Consider the following 20,774-nt stretch of genomic DNA (forward strand, 5'->3'; position numbering starts at 1 on the left):
ATCACTCTCTCAAATTTGTTCACCTTTGTGTATTTTTCTAAGTTCTTTTCCTACATATTCTAGTAAAACTGATCAAGGCATAAGGAAGGAATTTAAGTACAAATAGGATAATTATTTTTTGTCATCATTAGGAAGAACAGCCTTTCATGTGTGGCTATGGGGAAGGTGTCAGCAGTAGTGGGGAATGTAATGTTTAGCGTAATGCTGCCAAGGACTGTTAACTGGTTTTCTTCACATAGTGAGGAACTTTTGAATCTTACACAAATACCAGACATTCTAAAGCCCAATTAAGAAAACACTGAAAATAAACTATCAGCAAAACTGTCAGATTTTCTGCTCCATCAGAAGAGCTTTTAATAGCTAATGTTTCTTTTCTTCTCCAAACCCAGAGCTCTGACAACTAATCATAGAATCATAGAATATCTCAAGTTGGAAGGGACCCGTAAGGATCATCAAGTCCAGCACCCTGTTCCGCATGGACTACCTAAAAACTAAACCATGTGACTAATAGCATTTTCCAGATGGTACTTGAACTCCAACAGCCTTGGTGCCATGACCACTTCCCTGTGAGTCTGTTCCAGTGACCAGCCATCCTCTCAGTGAAGAACCTTTTCCTAATGTCCAGTATGAACTTCCCCTGAGGCAGCTTCATTCCGTTTGCTTGTGTCCTGTCACTGGTCACCAGAGGGAAGAGACCAGCACCTCCTGCTCCACTGCCACCCTTGAGGAAGTCATAGACTGCAATGAGGTCACCCCTCAGCCTTCTGTTCTCCAAGCTGAACAAGCCAGGTGACCCTAGCCGCTCCTCAGAAGTCTTGCCCTTGAGACCTTTAACCGTCTTGGTCGCTTTCCTCTGGACACACTCTACGAGTTCCATGTCCTTCTTATACTGAGGTGCCCAAAACTGCACACAATATTCCTGGTGGGGCCACACCAGTGCAGTGTAGAGTAGGACAGTCACCTCCCTTGACTTGCTACCTATACTGTGCTTGATGCACCCCAGGACATGGTTGGCCCTTTTGGCTGCCAGGGCACACTGCTGACTCATATTCAACTTGTCATCAACCCAGACCCCCAGATCTCTTTCCACAGGGCTGTTCTCCAGCTTCTCATCCACTAATTTGTACATATAACCATGATGGCCCCATCCCAGGTTGAGAATCTAGCACTTTCTCTTGTTAAATTCCATACAGTTGGTGATTCCCCAGCTCTCTAGACTTCCCAGATCTCTTTGTAAGACCTCTCTACCTCAAGGGAGTCCACAGCTCCTCCTGGTTTAGTATCATCAGCAAACTTAATTAATGTATATTCAATTCCTGCATCCAGATCATTTATAAAAACATTGAATAGAACTGGTCCTAAAATTCAGCCCTGGGGAACCCCACTGGTGACTGCCCACCAGGCTGATGTAACCCTATTTACTCTTTACCACCCATTTACCCACCCATCAGCCATTTGCTCACCCAATGTGTTATGGACTTGTCTGTCTATGTGCTGGACATTTTATCCAGAAGGATACTGTGAGAGATGGTGTCAAAAGCTTTGCTGAAATCCGAACCCACCACATCTACTGGCTTCCCTTGGTCAGCTAGATGGGTGACCTTGTCCTACAAGGAAATTAAGATGCTTAAGCAGGACTTTCCCCTCATGAACCCATGCTGGCTATGACAAATGACTGCATTGTCACTCAAGTGTTTTTCAATTACTCCCAGAATAACCTTCTCTATAATTTTACCAGACACTGAAGTGAGACTGACAGGCCTGTAATTACCAGGTTCTTCCTTCTTTCCCTTCTTGAAAACTGGGACAACATTTGCCAGCTTCCAGTCAACTGGGACCTCTCCAAACTCCCCAAACCATTGAAAAAATAATGAAGAGAGGTCCTGCAATGACATCGGCCAGATCTTTCAGTACCTTGGGATGAATCCCGTTGGGTCCCATAGATTTATGCACATCAAGCTGGAGGTGCAAGTCTTGAGCAAGTTCAGGGTTGGCTAGGAGTTTATCATCCCCTAATGCATTCCAAATGTTCACACACATCTTGGTGGTTTTTTTGGCTTGTTTTGGTTTTGTTGTTTGTTGGGTTTTTTTAATCTTAAAGAAAAGGGCATCAAAAGATAACTGCAAAACACTATTAGGGGTCAAAGTCATTTGGGATTTTTCAACTTCCGTGCTTTTGTCTACCTCCTTCGCCTGTCTCTCTCCCTCCCCCCCTCCCCTACCGGTATGCTTTTACAGTTAGGTCAGCTCATAGCAACTAGAAAATTTGAAATTTGGTGCTGAATGGCTGGAGGTCATGACAGATGTTTCATTGATTTAAAATAAAATGTCAGACATGAAACGAAACATTCATTTTTATAATTGTCACTTCTTAGTGTTGTAATTGAAAGTGGTAAGAAATACCAAAACTTGACCTCGTTGAAATAGAAGAGGGTAAAGAAATATATGAACATTTCCGTGGAAGCAGTATGTTGAAGTTAATTTTGGGAACAGAAGTAGGTTTTTAATTATTAAATTCTTTAAATAGATATATTTTTAAGAAAAAAAAAGTGCTAAGTGCAAGAATTTTGGAAATAAGTGCCAAGAGATTATTAAAACTATAAGACACAGTACAGATATTCACACTTGTGAATTGAATATGCTCAGTCAAAAGTAAAATCACTGTTCTTGAACAATCTCCTGTATTGCTTGACAGATGGTTAGATGTTCCCTTGACAACAGCTCTGGTTCATCAAGGGTGTAAATGAAGCCACTGTTTCAGTGTTCTGTGGGACTTATTCTATACAGTGTGTTTAATATTGACACTTCTTCAGTAAAAAGGATATTAGGGATTTTTTCCTATGTTGAGTTGTTATGTTGGACTAGTGTTTGTCAGCTTATAAGGAGAAAAAGAGCAAATAATCTAAAATGTAATTGTCCAATTGTGGCATTAGAAAATGGACAGTAGTATAACTACTTTGTAATCATTTTTCAGAAGATCAGAAACCTTGGTCTTCTAGCAGTGTGAGATCTTTGTTCAGAAAAAACCTTTCCGTGATACTTTAGCTTGGACAAGAACAGAGGCTGGTTCTCTTTCTAATGCTTGGGGATTTTTTATACCTGATGATCTGATATTTTAATTTTGTTATGCCTTTCCTTAATCTGTTAGAAATATGGCTGTACCTTCAGCACTATATAGAAAACATAATTGCTATAAACTAAATTTTCTTAAGTATGTTTACACAAGCATGAATGCACCATTTTTACATGATTACATTAGATAACTATAATGCATGAATGCAGTTCAAAATCTTCCAGAAGTTCCAGTCTCCAGACCTATTCTCATCCATATTGTCAAATATATAATTAGTTTAAGATACTTTACTGTGTTTCCCTTGATATAAACTGGAAGCTGAAGCAATCATGCTATCAATTAGAGCTTAAGTCAGTCTTTCCAATGTTTAGAAGAGACATTAGTATAAATTTTGTATTCATGCTTTCTACTATGCTTCTTTAGTGCCACCTGGTGACTAGTTTAAAAGAAAAAAAATATGTATGCTTGCATTTCCGCATGGAGAAGTAGCTGTGATAATTTAAGCTAAAACATTTGCTTGAGCACAATTATACCAGGTAATGTTTGATTTGGAAATGCCTCAATCTTAGCTAGTGTAAGAGGATTTCTTTCAATATCTTTTCCAGGCCTAAACTAATCCATTACTTCATATCCACAAATCTGCCACAGGTATGAGTGTGTTTGGTAATCATTGCACTTTGTTAGAAATTCAGTGTTCATGCACAGAATTAATCATGATTTAACTAGTAATAGCGTTAATCACTGTGTATAACTTCTGTTTTGCATCTGTTGAGGTCCATGAGTCCTTTGTAAAGAAACAGCCCCTGTAGTAAATCCTTTGTTAATTCTTGTTCTTAACAAGTTTATATAAAATCCACAGCAGCTATCAAAAAATCATGTTATTCTAAGCCAAGTGCAGAAAAGAAGGCTGAACCTCTTCTTATTTCAAATTTATGGAAACAAACATTTGACTACATCAGGCATGTACCTTAGTGTCTACAGGAACAGGCTGAGCTCCACATGGTTCCAGACCTATTTAGATTATTGTGTATATAACATTCCCATATGTCCTCCACACACACCCGTTTCCCATAACTACTCCACACACACACAATTCTCTTCTGCGTTGTGAATCCTTTTTATATCATAACAAGCGTGATATGCATAAATCACAATTTCGGTGCCTGAGAAAATAATCCTGCAATAGGAATCATATTGCATTTTCTCCTGTCACTGTCTCTGGAGGGAAAAGTACACTGGCTTTGAATGCAACTAAAATGCCACTGAGATGTGAGGTAGATGGACTGAAACACCTTCAGCATCTAAACAAGTGAAAAAGCACAAATGAACTAAAAATACTTCAAAATTTAAAGTTGTCAGTGATTAGCCACTTTCATCTCAGGTGTTCTTTATGTGAGGTCAGTACCTCATAATAGAAGGTTAATTAGAAAAATAAAGAAAAAATGTCAAGAGAATAAATCATCGGTTCCATTTTATCTTTTCTAATGTGGGTAAGGAATTTCAGTCTTCTAGGAGATGCATGAAATAATACAACTGTATTTATCCATTTGCAAGATTATGACAGATTTAATCTTAGATTATAAAAAAATATTATCAAGTTATAATGCTACATGAAGTGGTATTTTAGTTCAGGTCATTTCTGCTGCACAGTATTTCAAGCACATTCTTTCTTCTGTCCTTGTTTTTAAAAACTAGTATAATTATGTCTTGCATAAGAAAGAGACAGCATTTCTGTTTTAATTGCCATTTTTCATTATTTTCATAATTTTCCTCAGAAAACTGTCTTTTGGACTATAATTTTCCATGCTCTGTCTCTTTCTAAAAGCTATTCTAAGCATATTTGAGTAATATAGCAAATTCAAACAGTCCTAATTTTGTGGTAAAGTAAGCATGAAAAATATTCATTTTGTTCACATTTCAAATGAGTTTTTCCTTTCTTTGGCATAAGACAGAGAGAAATTTCAACTATTAGTTGCTTGGAAATGCTTGCAGAGAAAGGAGCAAATGATGACGAAAATAGTGGTAGCATTCCTAATGGGTGCTCCAGAATATAGGGCAGTAGGTTGTTGCTTACAGCCTGTGTTGGTTTTTTTTCTCACAACTCAGTCACTAATCTACTGGCTAACATCAAACAAATCAGTTCTTTTCTTTAAAATTTCATTGCTGCATCTTTAAAAAAAATATCTTTGTCCTTTGTGAAGCTGAGAGTCATGATCAAAATCACTGTATAATACCTGCTGTTTATAGATACTGGAGTTTTTTCTTTGGAATTTATTTATTCTTTTTTCTTTTGTTTCTTTTTTTTTTTTTTTTTCTTCATTTGTTTAAAGGTAGAATGGATCACCAGGTATGCCTGCATCAGGACGACTGTGTTATTATCTATATGAATTTAGGATACTTGGACTTGCCTAGATAAAGATAGTACAGTAAAGACCATGTCAGTATCAAGTAATCTTTAAGGCTTATTTTGGATGCTTTTTTATTTAAAGATGATCAAACTGACGTAGATCATAGTGTTCTTTTCCGTTACATGAATTTTATTCTTAATTAACTTTGCCACATCAGTTAGACTTTTGTTCTTTGTGGGCTGGACTGTTATAATATGTGATATACTTAAGAAACCTTCCTGAAAAGTAGAAACAAGTCAGTGGCAAAGGGTAGGTTTTGCTATGAGTATGTTAGGTCTATACTACAATATCCACTCAGAGTAGAAAAGTATTAAGGTAAGGTTGAGTTTGGTTTTCCCAAGAATGTCCTAAATAGTTGATTTTCTTTTACCTGAGAAAGTATCTTTATACACTGTGATTTACCTGGACAACTCCCAGCAGCTGAAATATGAGAAGGAATAATAAATAACATTCAAAATATAATTTACATATGGTTGGAAATCAGTAAGTGGAAGTACTTTCTCTAAAATTTTCTTTATTCCAAGAATGTAAAAAGGAGATCACAAAACTATCTGTCAGTATACCCATTATTTATTAAGGAGGAACTTCTGTTTACACAATTAATTTATAATGAAATTGTGAAAAGAGTGATCTTCAGAACAGCAGACATTGCTTCTGGCTGCCTACATTCAAAATCAAAATATTATGCTAACTTTAGACTACATAAGAAGGAACTTAACCTAACATACACTTTAAAACAACATGACCTCTTTTAACCTAAAATAAAAAAGAAAAATTAACATTTTTCAAACTCATTTGTATAGTCTAGAGGTCTAGAACACATTTCAAAAGATGGTAATAGAAGATGCCATTCAAATATCTCAGTCTTTTAAAAAAAAAATTAATTATTGTTGCTTCTGGTTCAAAAATAGGAAAAGTGTTGCATGCTTACAAAGGTGAAATAATTTAGCAAATTTCAACCCCATGCAGCAAAGCACAGTGAAAAGTCAATGAGTTAGTATTGACTGAATTAACTCTGGAACAAGAAGCAATATAATCACTGGAAAGGTAGGATTTATTAATATGCTTGCATCACCTGCTGATACAGATACACTGCCTGTGAGACTTGTGTTAGTAGATGCACTTTGTTTTGCTGCTCACTCAGAAATCACTGCACTGCAGTGAACGTTACAAATATTCATTGGGGGGGCCTAATACTTTATCCATTTATGTCAATACAATGTTCCCAGTGACTTCAGAGGTGAAAACTGAGGCTCTAAATTTCATACTGAATCTACAGACAGGAGGATGAAACAGTAAGACTGTAAACACAGGGGTAGAAAAGCAATGCTCAAGGCATAGCATGGGATAAATCATACCATGGCACAAAAGCTGCACACAAACCAGATCATGACATATGAAAAGGGAGGCATTTGAGGGCATAGTAGGTGTTGATGTGGTTCATCCAGGAGTAAATTTGTCCTTGGCAGTGCTGAGGTCATTTCTCTGATTAGTAATATATGCTTCTCATGCTCAGGATGTAATAGGTTTTAAAATAGTTTAACTCTTTCATATGTCTATGGCCTAACACAAAAATGCATCTATCCCAACACAAAATAGTTTATGATGTTCCTGTCATTGTCCTTTACCATTTGTTCAGCTAAAAAAATGGAAAATTTGGCAGCCCGTATGAATGTATAATTTTTTGAGAACCTTCCATAAAATCTGTTGTGCAACATTTGCGAAATATTACACAAAAATATAACATTGTTCTTGTAATGCCTTTAACAAGAACATTGTTATATTTTTATGTAATAATCTGGGAACTTAATTATATGGATTTGACTGAACAGAGTTTCATGTGCAGGCTGCATGTTGTCAGTAAACCTCAGTCAGATTTAAAGAATCTATTGACTACCATTCTTCTGTTCTTCCATTGCTGCAATAATGTTTATGCAAATTTTCTTTCTAAATATGAAACAAGTATATTTGAAAATCATCATTGGACTGAATTTTTATTGCTGATACCATTAATAGCATTTCATCAGATCTCATAAGAGAAATAACCTGAAGAATTCACAGTGTTTTATTGAATGTTCGCTAGTATTTATTTTACAAATTCCCTTAACCTTACATTATTCTTTATCTCTGAAGCTCAGACCAGAGTTTACTTAAACAGCATGCTTTCCAAGTAGCGATAACTATATCACAGTGTAATCTTGCTGCTCAGAGCTATGCAGCCTTTCATTTCCTATTCCATTTCTGTTTCCCCTGTAGGGCAGGAAAAGGAAATTTCCACCTAGGGAGTTCAGCATCATTCAACATTGATGTTCCTTGTCCAACAATCCTCTATACTAGGGAGACTGTATGTCAGCGACAGTTAGCCTTTAAAATTTATCAATACCCACTTATGTATGTAAAGATCTCTTTCTTTTTTGTATCTGTATACATTTCAAACCTAGAGTCAAGAACAGTAGGAAAGAAAACAGAGAGACATTAGTAAAAAAAACTTACATATTTTGTCTCCTGGGTAGTCCAAGTAGTCGTGAAACTGGAACTATTAGTGTCCAAAGACTGTCATCCTTTGTGGAGGCAGAAGCATCTTTTTCACCTTGCCTTTGCTGTGTGTTTGAATACTCTGCTGTCAACAGCATAAACAGTAATGAGATCTTCTGTTTCCTTCCAGCTATATATTGCCTGTGAGCAGTCCTGAAGGTTACTGCATGATTGAAATGGCTGCAGATGGAAATCCTCCTGTACAACACAGACTTTCTCTCTCATATCGGGCATCTCAGGTGAGTCTGCAAAACATAAAAAAATGCTATTTGCTTTGAACATTCCATCAGCTTATGCACTTTAGTTATTCTCAAAGGAGAACAGGCATTCTAACTTTTTCTAAAGAAGGAAATTTGATTCCTCCTTGGTTATCATAATATGTACTTAATTTGTTTTCAATATGTCTTTTCACATCAAGCATCCTTGGTATTTCCATTAATTTCTTTAGTTTACCTGGCTCTGAAACTTCTATTTCAACTGGCTGAAGTCCATGAAAAGGACACTAATACTACAAGACGAAAAATAATACATTAGCAATGCCGTTATACTAGGCCATGGTGTTATTAGAAACAATTCAGGTATTGTTAAGCAGTAATTCTGGTTGGTTTTTATTTGCAAGCCACACTGTTTAGAGGAGGATAGTTATGAATCATCAGTGACTTAACCTGGTGTCAGTATTGCTGCTAGGAATTCACTTCTGAATAGTACTGTAGAAACTACAGTCTCCATTTTGAAACTAGTATCAGAAGACTCATTCTAAATAGGCAATAGGCCAACTTTCCCAGATCTTGAGGTTTTCTGTTACACTTTGTCTCCATGTTATCACCGTCATTCCCTCATCACAGGATTATTTCTGCATGATACATTTTAAATGTTTTTAGAGTTGAGAATTTGAACTGTGATTGACAGCTCACTTTATAAGTTTGTTCACTATAAGTCAGGACAGTTAGCTGTAGACATGCTGATTGTTATGTGCATCTCACGTTATGCACTGCCAGGTAGTAACAGAATTTCTTCCCTGTTTCTTCCCTGAGTCAGAATGTAGGTGTTTGTTCAGTCTGATACAAATAATTAACTTGCATTAGATATTGCTATTAGCCCAGTCAGTTGTCTGTTTATAGCTGCCAGATGATCAGCCTGATATTCTGCTGGAGAAGGTCCTTTTTTCTTTCCTTTTATGTTCAGGTTCATAACTCTGGCAGAACGTAAAGCTAACGCTATTGGCAGCTTCTGCATAAAGAATCTGGGGAAAGCACTTACCCATAAGTACCTAGTTATACAGAGGAGCCAGCAGTACCTTACTCACAGAAAAACTTACAGTTGGCCACCTTTGATGTCATGCACCAAGATCATACATCAGAATATTTCTGCCCCTCATCAGGAAATTTCTTTGATTCCTAAGAAAGTCCACAACTCTCCTCTGTTTCTTTTTGTGAGGTACCACATTTAAGTTCCTGTTTGTATCATGAGTGGGTTTTTGAAGTGAATGTTCTGGTCATCCCCACTCACCACACTTTGGTTCATCTTGCAGAGTAATCCTGGAGCATGCCAGCTGAATTCTTTTAGGGTAAAACAATACAAAGCGTGAGTGCACTTAATGTGCTGTAACGAATGGGTATATTCATTCATGGCACCAAATTATACTTAATCCAGAATAACTCCTTGTGTATGCATGTAGCATGAATCTCATATCCTCATTACTATTACACTTCATAGATCTGCTCCTAATCTTCCAGAGCCACTATTTTCTTTACAAAGTACACAAGCAAAGAAAAAAAGAAAAGAATAAATTTCTTACTTCTAGGAGGTCTAATTAATTTATTCCCATTGCTAGCCAAGCCAATTCTTTTTACCACTCATATTCCAAGTGAAGAAGGATATTTTAAAATCAGTATTTGAAAAGTTAAGCATGAGTATTACAAAAGTTAATATAATGTTAATGTAACATTATATTAAGCCTGTTACGTTATTAACAAGACTTACAGGAATTCTTCCTATGTGCTTCCTTAAAATATATTCTGGTTAAACCAGTTACATCCAGGACAGGATCTTTATAGAAAGAATGTGTATTATTGTATACTAGCATGAGTTTGAACTTCTAACTTGTGATAAAATCCACTGAAGAGAGAAACTGAGCAGAGCCTACTGAAGGTGTTCTGTGGTACTCTGATCTGCCCCCAAGGTCAGTGCTTTTGTAAAATAAGTCAAATAATAAAAAGATTGTGTTGCAAGAGGAGTGTTAAAAACACTTTTTTTAATCATAGTCCCTTTACATTCCAGTCCAATACTTTGCTTAATTCTTGTAACAGGTTCAGAAGCAGAGAGAAAATTTCTGTCTGCAAACACTGCTTAAAAATCATGGTTGTAACTATGCTGGTTTATAGCTTTGTTAGAAAGGAGATAAAGTCAAGCGATATGAAATGCATTCAACAAGTGCTGAGCCACTATCTTTGAATTCCTTCCAAATGAAAAGTCTGATTTGATTTTATCTGTGCTCTAAAAGAAGTAGGGTGGGGGTTTTTCTTTCCCTTCTACATAAAAGACGTTGTAAGTAGAAGAATATCTGACAGTATTCATGTTCATTGCATCTCCAGATTTCACTTGAAATCATCAGCAACATAGCTGCAGGACTGATAAAAGCAATACAGGAAACAGCAAAGCAAGATCATAAGAGATGTGTGAATTCCAGATAAATCAATAGGATGTTTTCCTCCTGTTCCTAGTTCTTTAGAGTTGATGTGTGAATATGATAGTGAAGGGCCCCTTCACTATAAATTATGTCCTCACATGTTTTACACATACTGTGATATATTTTTTATACCATTGGTTTATTCCTACTCAATTTGAATTGGCTAGGTTTCACCCTTTTTCTGGATTGATGGTGTCATACAAATAAATGCAAGACAGTGTGATATGCTTATTATTATTTTTTCAATTCTTAGTGACAGACAAACTTCCTTAGTAATGGAATGCACGAATAGTGAAACCCCATGTAAGAACTCCAGAAAGTCAGGCATCAGCTTGAGGAGTAGAATTCACGTTGCTGAATGAGTCACAGATCCTTTATATGCAATGGTCAAGAGTTTGACTCCTAGGTCAGATAACATAGGAAAATACCATAGTGAGCACTAATCTGATTTGGTCAGTCCCAGTATGAAATAATTGTGGGTGTTTATGTGACACCATTATAAGGATGGTCTAGGCATTTGTGGCTCTAGAATTTGCTGCCAAAAAATTTCTTTTTATCTCTGAGCTTCAGTATAGTGGTCTGTTTTCCATCACTCATCCAAAAAAAATTAAGATCTTTTTTCTGTATTCCCCTTACCTCGGGGTTCTGTAGGTCCCAGATCCTATAGAAAAGCTTTATTTTCAAGTCTACAGCTTCTCCTGTGTTCCTGCACCAACTCTCAACCATGATTGTAAAACTCATAGTATAGAATGAGGAAAGCAATGAGGAAACCTTACCATGTTCATTGTGGTTAAGGCTGGGAATTGCAATTTGTGTTTCATGGGATGTATGTTGCCTGACACAACTGAAGATATGCAAGCACATTAAACCAACTCTCTTTGAATGGATTAAAAAAAAATAGAGAACCACATTTTTAAAAAAGAATCCTTTCACCAAGTATCATAGTTTTTGGCCAGCTTCAGGTAATGGCTGTTTCCTTTATCTCTAATTATTATTCATTCATTGCTTACAGTAACATCACAAATCACATTATTTTCTGATGATTCTTTTTTTGTTTCTGCAGATCACCTTTGGATCAATCTTCCTTGGAAATGTTCCTGCTCATGAAGAAGTTCATCAATGTGCTGGGCAGATACATGGCTATAAAGGATGTGTTAGGGATTTTCAAGTAAACAACAAAGAGTTGTTCATCATAGATGAGGCTCTTGGAGGGAGGAATGTTGAGAACTGCAATGTTCCGATATGTGATTATCATCCATGTCGCAATGGTGGGACCTGCACTAGGTAAGAGTTACTTCTTTAATCATTTTATCATCTATTTATACTCTGTGGCTGGTAGGTTCATCCTTAATGAGAAATAATTTTCTGTGGAATGGAGTAATCATTTTGTGAGTCTTTTGCCTTGATAATGTTAAGTAAGAAGTATGACATCTTCATGCCTAACCAGAGAGGTTTTATACTTTACTTTATTTGCTTACATGAAGAGTTATAAAATGTAATTCTATTGCCCGCATGGCATATATATTGGGTTGCTGCCAGAATTTCTTTGCGATCAACTGGATCAGTTCCACTGCAAGGCTTGGTGACTAAATCAGACTCTTTGTATAGATAGTTTGGACAGAAACACATAAGATCTCATTCTTCTGTCTAACAGCTTTTCATCTTACTAGGCCTTGTACTCTCACATATCTTCATAGTGTGCTCCTGGTTACACAGCATAGGCCTTCTCATCATGCTGTGAAAACAGTAACAAGTAGTCAGCACCTTCAGCATGTGCGAAGAAGTATTGTCAAAGAACCTTTGAAAGTTAAAGTGCATCATGCTGAAAGAGGAAACGGGGTCCAAAAGAGACATAAGCTAAAAGCACAGAGGATGATGATTCAGTTCAATGATGGTTCAATTGGAGCACAGTAACTTTTTAAGTCATAGTATCTTGATCATTGTCTAAGGCACTCAGCATTTAGTAACCACATTTCTATTTAAAACTGATAGAATTTGTGAAGTAGTTGCCATGTCTATTGTAAAAGTTGTACTTCAGCTTTAAGGCAAATGCTGAACAGAATATATTCTAAAGGCTTTTTTAAAATTCTGGACCACCGTATATTTCTTAGGTTGAGGAGACCTTGAATTTGAGGTGCTTCTGTGCCTCTCTTGATTGATGTGAGCACACAAAGAACACCAAACAAGTTTTTGATCATTAAGTCTTGTTTGACTAGAGCACAAATACAAGCAAGGCAACTTTATGAAAACATACACAGTTTGCTGGTGAAACTGAGTGCGTACTTGGGAGTAATGAGTCTATATTGCCTCTGCTGTTCCTTGCTATATCTCTGTCGTTCTACTGATTGGTCTGTATTCTACCATTATGGAATGCTTTTTCATTTAAATTTTTGGTCTTGTGTAATGCATGACCATTGGATTTGTTTCCTGCATTTCTGCTTTCCAACTGCTGGCCTCAGTCATTTTCAGAAACACTTTTGTTCTGAAATGGGTCACTGCTCTTCAGTCCAGAGGAGTCATGGAAAATTGTGCATGTGCAAACCAGGGATAAACAGCTCTATAGAAGCATGTTTTTCTGTAGCAGCTAAGTGATTCTCAGAGATCACCTCCTCCAAGCCCAAGAATGATCCATTCCAATGAGCAGGAAATAAAGTGCCAGGAAACCTGCATGGATGAACAAGATGCTTCTGACAAAATATCAAAAGGTACCATACAAGAGGTAGAAGCATGGCCACATGATCTGGGAGGAATACAGAGAAAATATCCAAATGCACAGATACAGGGTTAGGAAAGCCAAAGTCCACCTGGAGATTTCTCTGTCAGGGGGCATGCAGAGCAAAGCCAAGTGCTTCTACAAGTATACCAGCAGCAAAAAGACTTGGGAAAATGCTGGATTGCTGCTGAATGGGGCAGGTGTTCTGGTGACAAGGGATCTGGAAAAGACTGAAATACTTAGTGCCGCCTTATGCCTCAGGCTTTATTGACAAGGCTTCAATTGATTAGGCTTCAGGAATCCTATTCCTCTCAGATCTGTAGGATAAAGTCTGGAGCAAGGAAGACTTACACTTGATGGAGGAGGATCAAATTAGGGAACATGTACACCAACTGGACATGTATAAATCCGTGGAATCTAATGTGATTCACACAAGTGCTGAGGGAGCTATCTGATGTCATAGCAAGGTCAATCCTGATAATCTCTGCAAGATCAAAATGATTGCAAGAGGTTCCTGAAGACTGCCTTCAGGAAGGGGAAGTATGAGGATCTGAGGAACTACAGGATGGTTAGCCTCACCTTGATCTGTGGGAAGTTGGTGGAGAAAATTATTCCTGGAAACTTTCCATACACATGAAGGACAACAAAGTTGTTGGGAGTGATCACCATGGATTTATGGAAGGGAAATTGTGCTTAACCAACCTGATAGCCTTCCACAATGAGGTGATTGGCTTGATGGATGGGGGGGAATACTGGATGTTGTTTACTAAGCTTTAGGAAGGCTTTAGCACTGCCTTCCATAAGATCTTTAGTGACAAACTTATTACACACTGGCTAGATTAGTGCACAGTGAGGTGAACTGAAAACTGGCTAAAGGGCAGGTTCAAAAAAGCCAAAGGATCAGCAACACAAATTCTACCTGGAGGCTGGTCACTAGCAGAGTACCCTAAGTCTCAATATGAGATCCAATACCGTTTAGCTTCATTAGTGATCTACAAGATGGGACAGGATATGCCCCAGAAACAAGGGTTAATTATGAAGCAAGGAGGAGTGCTTGGTGCACCAGGTGGGTCTGCTGCCATTCAGAGGGACATCAACAGGCTGGAGAAATGAACCACAGGAATCTTGTATGGTTTAAGAAATGGAAATGTGACATTGAAAATTTTAAAAAAGGGAGTTCAATAACCCCAGGCACCATTATAAACTGAGGACTGACTGGCTGGAAGGCAGCTGTGCAGCAAAAGATTTACCAGTTCTGGTGGACAGCTAGTTGACAGTGAGTCAGCAGGGTACCCTAGTGGACAAGAAGGCAAAACAGCATGCTGGGCTGCATTAGAAAGAGAGAATGGGTTAAGGGAGGTTGTTTTTTCCCTCTCTTCTCACCTGGTTTTCTGGTGTTCATATGAATGCACATACATTATTATGTCAGTTCAGAAACTGTCTATATTTAGTAAACATCACCTTTCTAGAAAGATCTAGATGCTGTGTTTCACATCCAAGTTCTGCATCTCTGATTTCAAGTGGTTCACTTAGAATCCAGTATGCTTTTTCAGAGGTTATTCATCTTAGCTGTCAAGACTGCAAACAAAAACGATTACAACAGATTACCTCTTGGGATTTGGAGGTCTAACTTGGATACGTTACTAGGTAGTGGTCTTTAGAGAAGCAATTTCTGCATCCAAAAATCATAGAATCATAACATCATAGACTCCTAGAATGGTTTGGGTTGGAAGAGACCTTAAAGATCATTTAGTTCCAACCCCCTGCCGTGGGCAGGGACACCTTCCACTAGACCAGGTGGCTCAAACACCCATCCAAACTTCCACGGATGGGGCATCCACACCCTCTCTGGGAAACCTATTCAAGTGCCTCACCACCCTCACAGTAAAGAATTTCTTTCTAATATCTACTCAAAATGTACCCTCTTTCTGGTTAAAGCCATTGCCCCTTGTCCTATCACTACAAGCCCGTGTAAAAAGTCCCTCTCCAGCTTCCTTGTAGGCCCCCTTGAGGTACTGGAAGGCTGCTGTGAGGTCTTCCCAGAGCCTTCTCTTCTCCAGGCTGAACAACCCCAATTCTCAGCCTGCCTTCAGAGGAGAGGTGCTCCAACCCTCCCATCATCTTTGTATCCCTCCTCTGGACTCACTCCAGAGGTCCACATCCTTCTTACGCTGGGGGCCGCAGAGCTGAATGCAGTACTCCAGGTGTGGTCTCACAAGAGCTGACTACAGCAGCAGTATCACCTCCCTCTACCTGCTGGCCACGCAGCCCAGGATTCAGTTGACTTCCTGGGCTGCAAGCACACATTGTCAGGCCATGCTGAGCTTCTCATGCACAACACCCCCAAGCCTTTCTCCTCAGGGCTGCTCTCTATTCATTATCTGCCCAGCCTGTATTTTTGCTTGAGATTGCCCTGACCCGCATGCAGGACCTTGCACTTGGCCTTGTTGAACGTCGTGAGGTTCATATGCACTCACCTCTCAAGCCTGTCAAGACCTCTCTGGATGGCATCCCTTCCCTCCAGAGAGTCAACCGTATCACACAGCTTGGTGTCATTTGCAAACTTGCTATGGGTGCACTCAATCCCACTGTACGTGTTGCTGACAAAGATGTTGAACAGCATTAGTCCCAGCACCGACTCCTGAGGAATGCCACTCATCACTGATCTCCACTTGGACATTGAGCTCTTAAGCACAGTTATTGAATGCAACCATTCAGCCAATTTCTTATCCACTGAGTGGTCCCTACCTTGAGTCCAGTTTTCTGCAGTTCAGAGACCAGGATATCATGGGGGACAGTGTTAAATACTTTTCACAAATCCATGTAGATGACATCAGTTGCTCTCCCCTTATCCACCAACGCTGTAACCCCATCATAGAAGGCCACTAAATTTGCCAGGCACCATTTTCCCTTAGTGAAGCTGTCCTGGCTGTCACCAATCACCTCCTTTTTTGATGTGCCTTAGCACAGTTTCCAGGAGGATCTGCTCCATGATCTTGCCGGGTACAGAGGTGAGGCTCACCAGGCTGTAGGTTCCGAGGCTTTCCTTTTTTCCCTTTTTAAAAATGGGAGTTATGTTTCCCCTTTCTCAATCAGTGGGAACTTCACTGGACTGCCACAGCTTCTCAAATATGATGGATAGTGGCTTAGCAAATTCATCCATCAGTTCCCTCAGGACCCATGGATACAGGTCAGGTCCCATGGACTTGTGCACTGTTAGGTTCCTTAGATGGTCTTGAACCTGATCTTCTACAATGGGTGGTTCTTCATCTCCCAATCTCTGCCTTTGCCTTCTGCAATTTGGGCAGTGTGGCTGGAGAAGCCAATGAAGACTGAGGCAAAAAAAGTCCTTGAGTACCTCAGCCTTCTCCATATCCCTTTTTCCCTAGTCTTCCTTTTATTGCCAACATACCTATAGAAGATTTTCCTCTTGCCCTTAATGTCTCTGACCATCTTTAACTCTGTCGGGGCTTTGCTTTCCTAACTTGATCCCTGGCTGCTTGGACAATTTCTCTGTATTCCTCCCAGGCTACCTTGCCTTGGTGTCCTGAACGTTTATTTTGTCCATAATGTGTGCAGTATTCCCTTTCCTGGAGAATTAAACATACATGAGAACAGACTGCTCCATCTCTGTATAACACATTATCAACCAATTCACTTCTGCTTTGCTGAGAAGTATAATAGATCTAAAAGATTCCCTTCTTGTTAAGTTGTCTACCTATCTGCACCAATTCCTTCTTTGTATTTGCAGAGGATGTAAACAGGGTGGGAAGCTGGGATGCAAATTTGCCTCTGCTAGCAGCCATTTTTCAGAAGTACTGGCAGACATCTTACACAGACTCAACCTGACAGAATGCCAGGGTCAGAAACCTCTTTGGGGAATGCTTTGGTTTGCTGTATAGCAATTCCATTTTCCACAGGTTTGAGCAGGTTGAAGATATATGGGAAAACAATCACTTGTATACCTCCTGATCAGCCTTGGTAGGTCTGGCTCCAGAACCTCTTTTATCTGGACCTGACCAATCCTTCAGATTTGTTCCTCTGAGTCTGTTGTCTTAAGAGCTAAGTCCAGTGCGTCAGTGGGTGAAGCATTTCCTGAAAGGAACAGTGAGAGATTCTGTGCTATAGAATCTCCCTGTACTTCTTTCCGAGCAGTGCCTGCTAATACTAAGAATCTGTTTACTAAATGTGGATACTGTTTAGTAAATGGACCAATTTTAAGTGTGTTTGGCTTGTTGTCACCTTCCTTCTCCAGTGCTTTGGTTACAAACATCCTTTGGTACCTCTTGTAGCTGAAAGATAGGAGTAATCTCCCCCTGCTCCACTTTAATTTCTTACTTGCTTTATCCTGGAAAATAATTGATTACTTACTTGATCATCAGCCTGTCACATCAACTTGTTCATACCATGTCGTGTGTGGAGCAGGAGAATTGAAGAGCCAAAGGAGGGCATTTGGTGTGTAGGTTATGGGGAAAATTTTCCAGGCTCCAGTTTGAGTGACCAAGTGGTGCATGTGGACTAGACAACTGTTTTCTCTTCAGATGAGTTTATTCATGAGACTGCAGCCAATGAGAGCCATAACTATAGCGTTAAACATATGCCCATCCACACCATTAACTGCCCATTTGCATATTTATTACTATAAAAAAACTAAGTTGGTTTTTAAAAAAATAATCAAATTAAATAATCAAAATTAGACAATTCATATAAAACTATTACTGACTTGTTTAAGACTTCTGCCACTTGTTTCGATTACACTGTTCAGTGGTTAAAAAAAAAATTCATCGCATGTTATTCTTCAGGTTCTTGGCAACTAATTAGACCTTTTGCTTCTGAAAGGACTTGAAGTATTACATGGTGAATATCTTAGCCATGTTTTATAATGAATGATGAGCTTGACAACACATACTGCTGGGCATAGACAGGTGTGTTTCATTAAGAAACATTTTTTACAGTCATTCTTAAAAGAAAGTTGCTTGCCTTTTCTCATCATCAGAGTACAAAAATACTATTGTATTGTTCATATTATTAATTACAATAGTTATGCAGAAGAAATTTATTTGACAGAAAGAAATATTTTCTTTGTGTTTTTTGTAGCAAGAGAGAAGGATTCGTAGGCACCTAGGTTTCAGATACAAAATTTCAGGATGCAGCAGGGGCCACCAGCTCCCTGTCATCTGGTCGCGCTGCATCAGGTGCTCCCCAGGGGTCCATCAGGGCAGGGCCTGGCAGCCAGGGCTCGTCCCACCACCCAAGCCAGGAACAGGGCAGCCAAGGGCATTGATCCACTAGTGAAGGATCAGGATCAAGATCAAGCCCAGTGAGGGGAACCAGAGTCAGATACAGCCCTGAGATGGCCAGGCAGAGCTGTGGTGATGGGACAGGCTACACAATCACCATTTTGCTGTGAAACTACTGAATGTATCATATTGTGGAACTGGAAATCTCTAATTATCTTCATTCTTTTTAAGTTAAGATCTGCTCCAACTTAATATGAGAAAAAGTGTGTTATCTAGCTTCCATTTATATTTTGACTAAATATCTGTCTGTGTATATGACTGCCATGGTTTAACCCCAGCTGGTGACTAAGCCCCACACAGCTGCTCACTCACTGCCCCCAGTGGGATGGGGGAGAGAATCAGAAGGGTAAAAGTGAGAAAACTCCTGGGTTGAGGTAAAGACAGTTTAATAGGGAATGCAAAAGCCACACACACAAACAAAGCAGAGAAAAGAATTCATTCAGTGCTTCCCATGGGCAGGCAGGTGTTCAGCCATCCCCAGGAAAGCAGGGCGCCAGCACGCATAGCAGCGACTTGGGAAGGCAAATGCCATAACTCTGAATGTCCTCCCTTCCTCTTTCTTCCCCTCAGCTTTTATTGCTGAGCATGTTGTGATATGATATGGGATATTCCTATGGTCAGTTGGGGTCAGCTGTCGCGGCTGTGTCCCTTCCCAGCTTCTTGTGCACCCCCAGCCTCCTCACTGGTGGGGTGAGGTTGAGAAGCAGCAAAGGCCTTGGCTCTGTAAGCCCTGCTCGGCGATAACAAAAACATCCCTGTGTTATCAACAGTGTTTCCAGCAGAAATCCAAATCATAGCCCCATACTAGCTACTGTGAATAAAATTAACTCTATCCCAACCAAAACCAGTGCAATAGGGCAAAAGCCATGCTGTTTCAAGAGTATTTAAATATATGCTGTATCTGATGAGTGGTTCAGTAGAAATCTAAATTCTTTACAGAGCCATTGTTTTACTAGTTTTTAAAAACAAAGTACTCTCCTATGTAAATGCTCTACTGCTTTTAGACGCAGAATTGCAAGTTCTCTAGCTCTTTTACTGCACTTTAAATCCATGCTAATGTAGAATTCCAGAGACTAGTTAATTTCAGAGGAAAAAAATGACAACTATTCAGTAAACTTAGAGTTTGAGTGTCACATCGTTCTATGACAAATTCTGTGATTTCAGTGCTCACTGGATTTGAAAGTATGTGTTTGAAAAGGACATGGAAAGATTAACCTAGGGAACTCAGAATATTCTGTGTGGTCCCCTGATCATATGAGCCAGATGTTGCAAACCAAGCTTGGTGTTAATTAAGAAGACACATCTGTGTGTGGGAAATAAACTCATAAAATTACTTCACCAATGATTTGACAATTATGTCAGCCACTACACTAGTACTGGTTGATTAATACATTTGTTTAAAATTGTATAAAGACTCAAGAAGATGTAAACATAGACAAGTTTAGCTTTTATAGTGCAGAGTACAATTTCAGAGTTAATTGCTCCCACAAACAATCATGTTTCCAGTGTCTCAAACTATTCTCACAATATTTATTCTTACTGTTGTTGTTCTCCATCTATTGGTGCAGCAGATGGGTCCATTAATGTTAATCAATTAACCAAGACCGAAAAATCAAACTCAATTAGCAATAGATTTCAATAGGCACACTTATCTTCACATTTCAACCACCACGAATGCTGTAATAACCAAAAATACACAAGGAATGTAATTTTTTAATTTTCATCCCTCAATAATGTAAGAAATACCTTCCTGGACATGTAGGTCACATTCAGATGGTACACTTTCAGCTATAAATAGGAAAAGCCACAACTGAAATCATATTTCAGAAACAGTTTTCTGCATGCTGGGGCATCACATATTTCTTCTTAAGCCTTAAAGAACTGATCACCAAATGAAAAATTCCATCCAAACTCCTAATTCCTAAATCCACCTACAAATTCCTAAAGTTCATTTGCTAAGGTTTTGAATGCCTTTTCTTTAAGTTATAAAATGAGTTCTAGCTTAGCTTTCCTGTAAGTTAAGTAAATTTTATAGCTGAACTTGGTTAAGTGATAG

The 20,774-nt window shown here is 38.8% G+C and overlaps 1 protein-coding gene across 1 annotated transcript in view; it reads left to right on the forward strand.

The window, feature by feature from the left end:
* Window positions 1–20,774, forward strand: part of EYS (eyes shut homolog) — an 867,458-nt gene that overhangs the window by 727,606 nt on the left and 119,078 nt on the right. Inside the window, exons 38-39 of the mRNA XM_040598785.1 lie at window positions 8,147–8,255; window positions 11,769–11,989. Coding sequence (XP_040454719.1) covers window positions 8,147–8,255; window positions 11,769–11,989 — 330 coding nt within the window. The remainder of the gene's footprint in view (window positions 1–8,146; window positions 8,256–11,768; window positions 11,990–20,774) is intronic.

This window comes from Falco naumanni, chromosome 6, assembly GCF_017639655.2.
Source record: "Falco naumanni isolate bFalNau1 chromosome 6, bFalNau1.pat, whole genome shotgun sequence".
NCBI lineage: Eukaryota > Metazoa > Chordata > Aves > Falconiformes > Falconidae > Falco > Falco naumanni.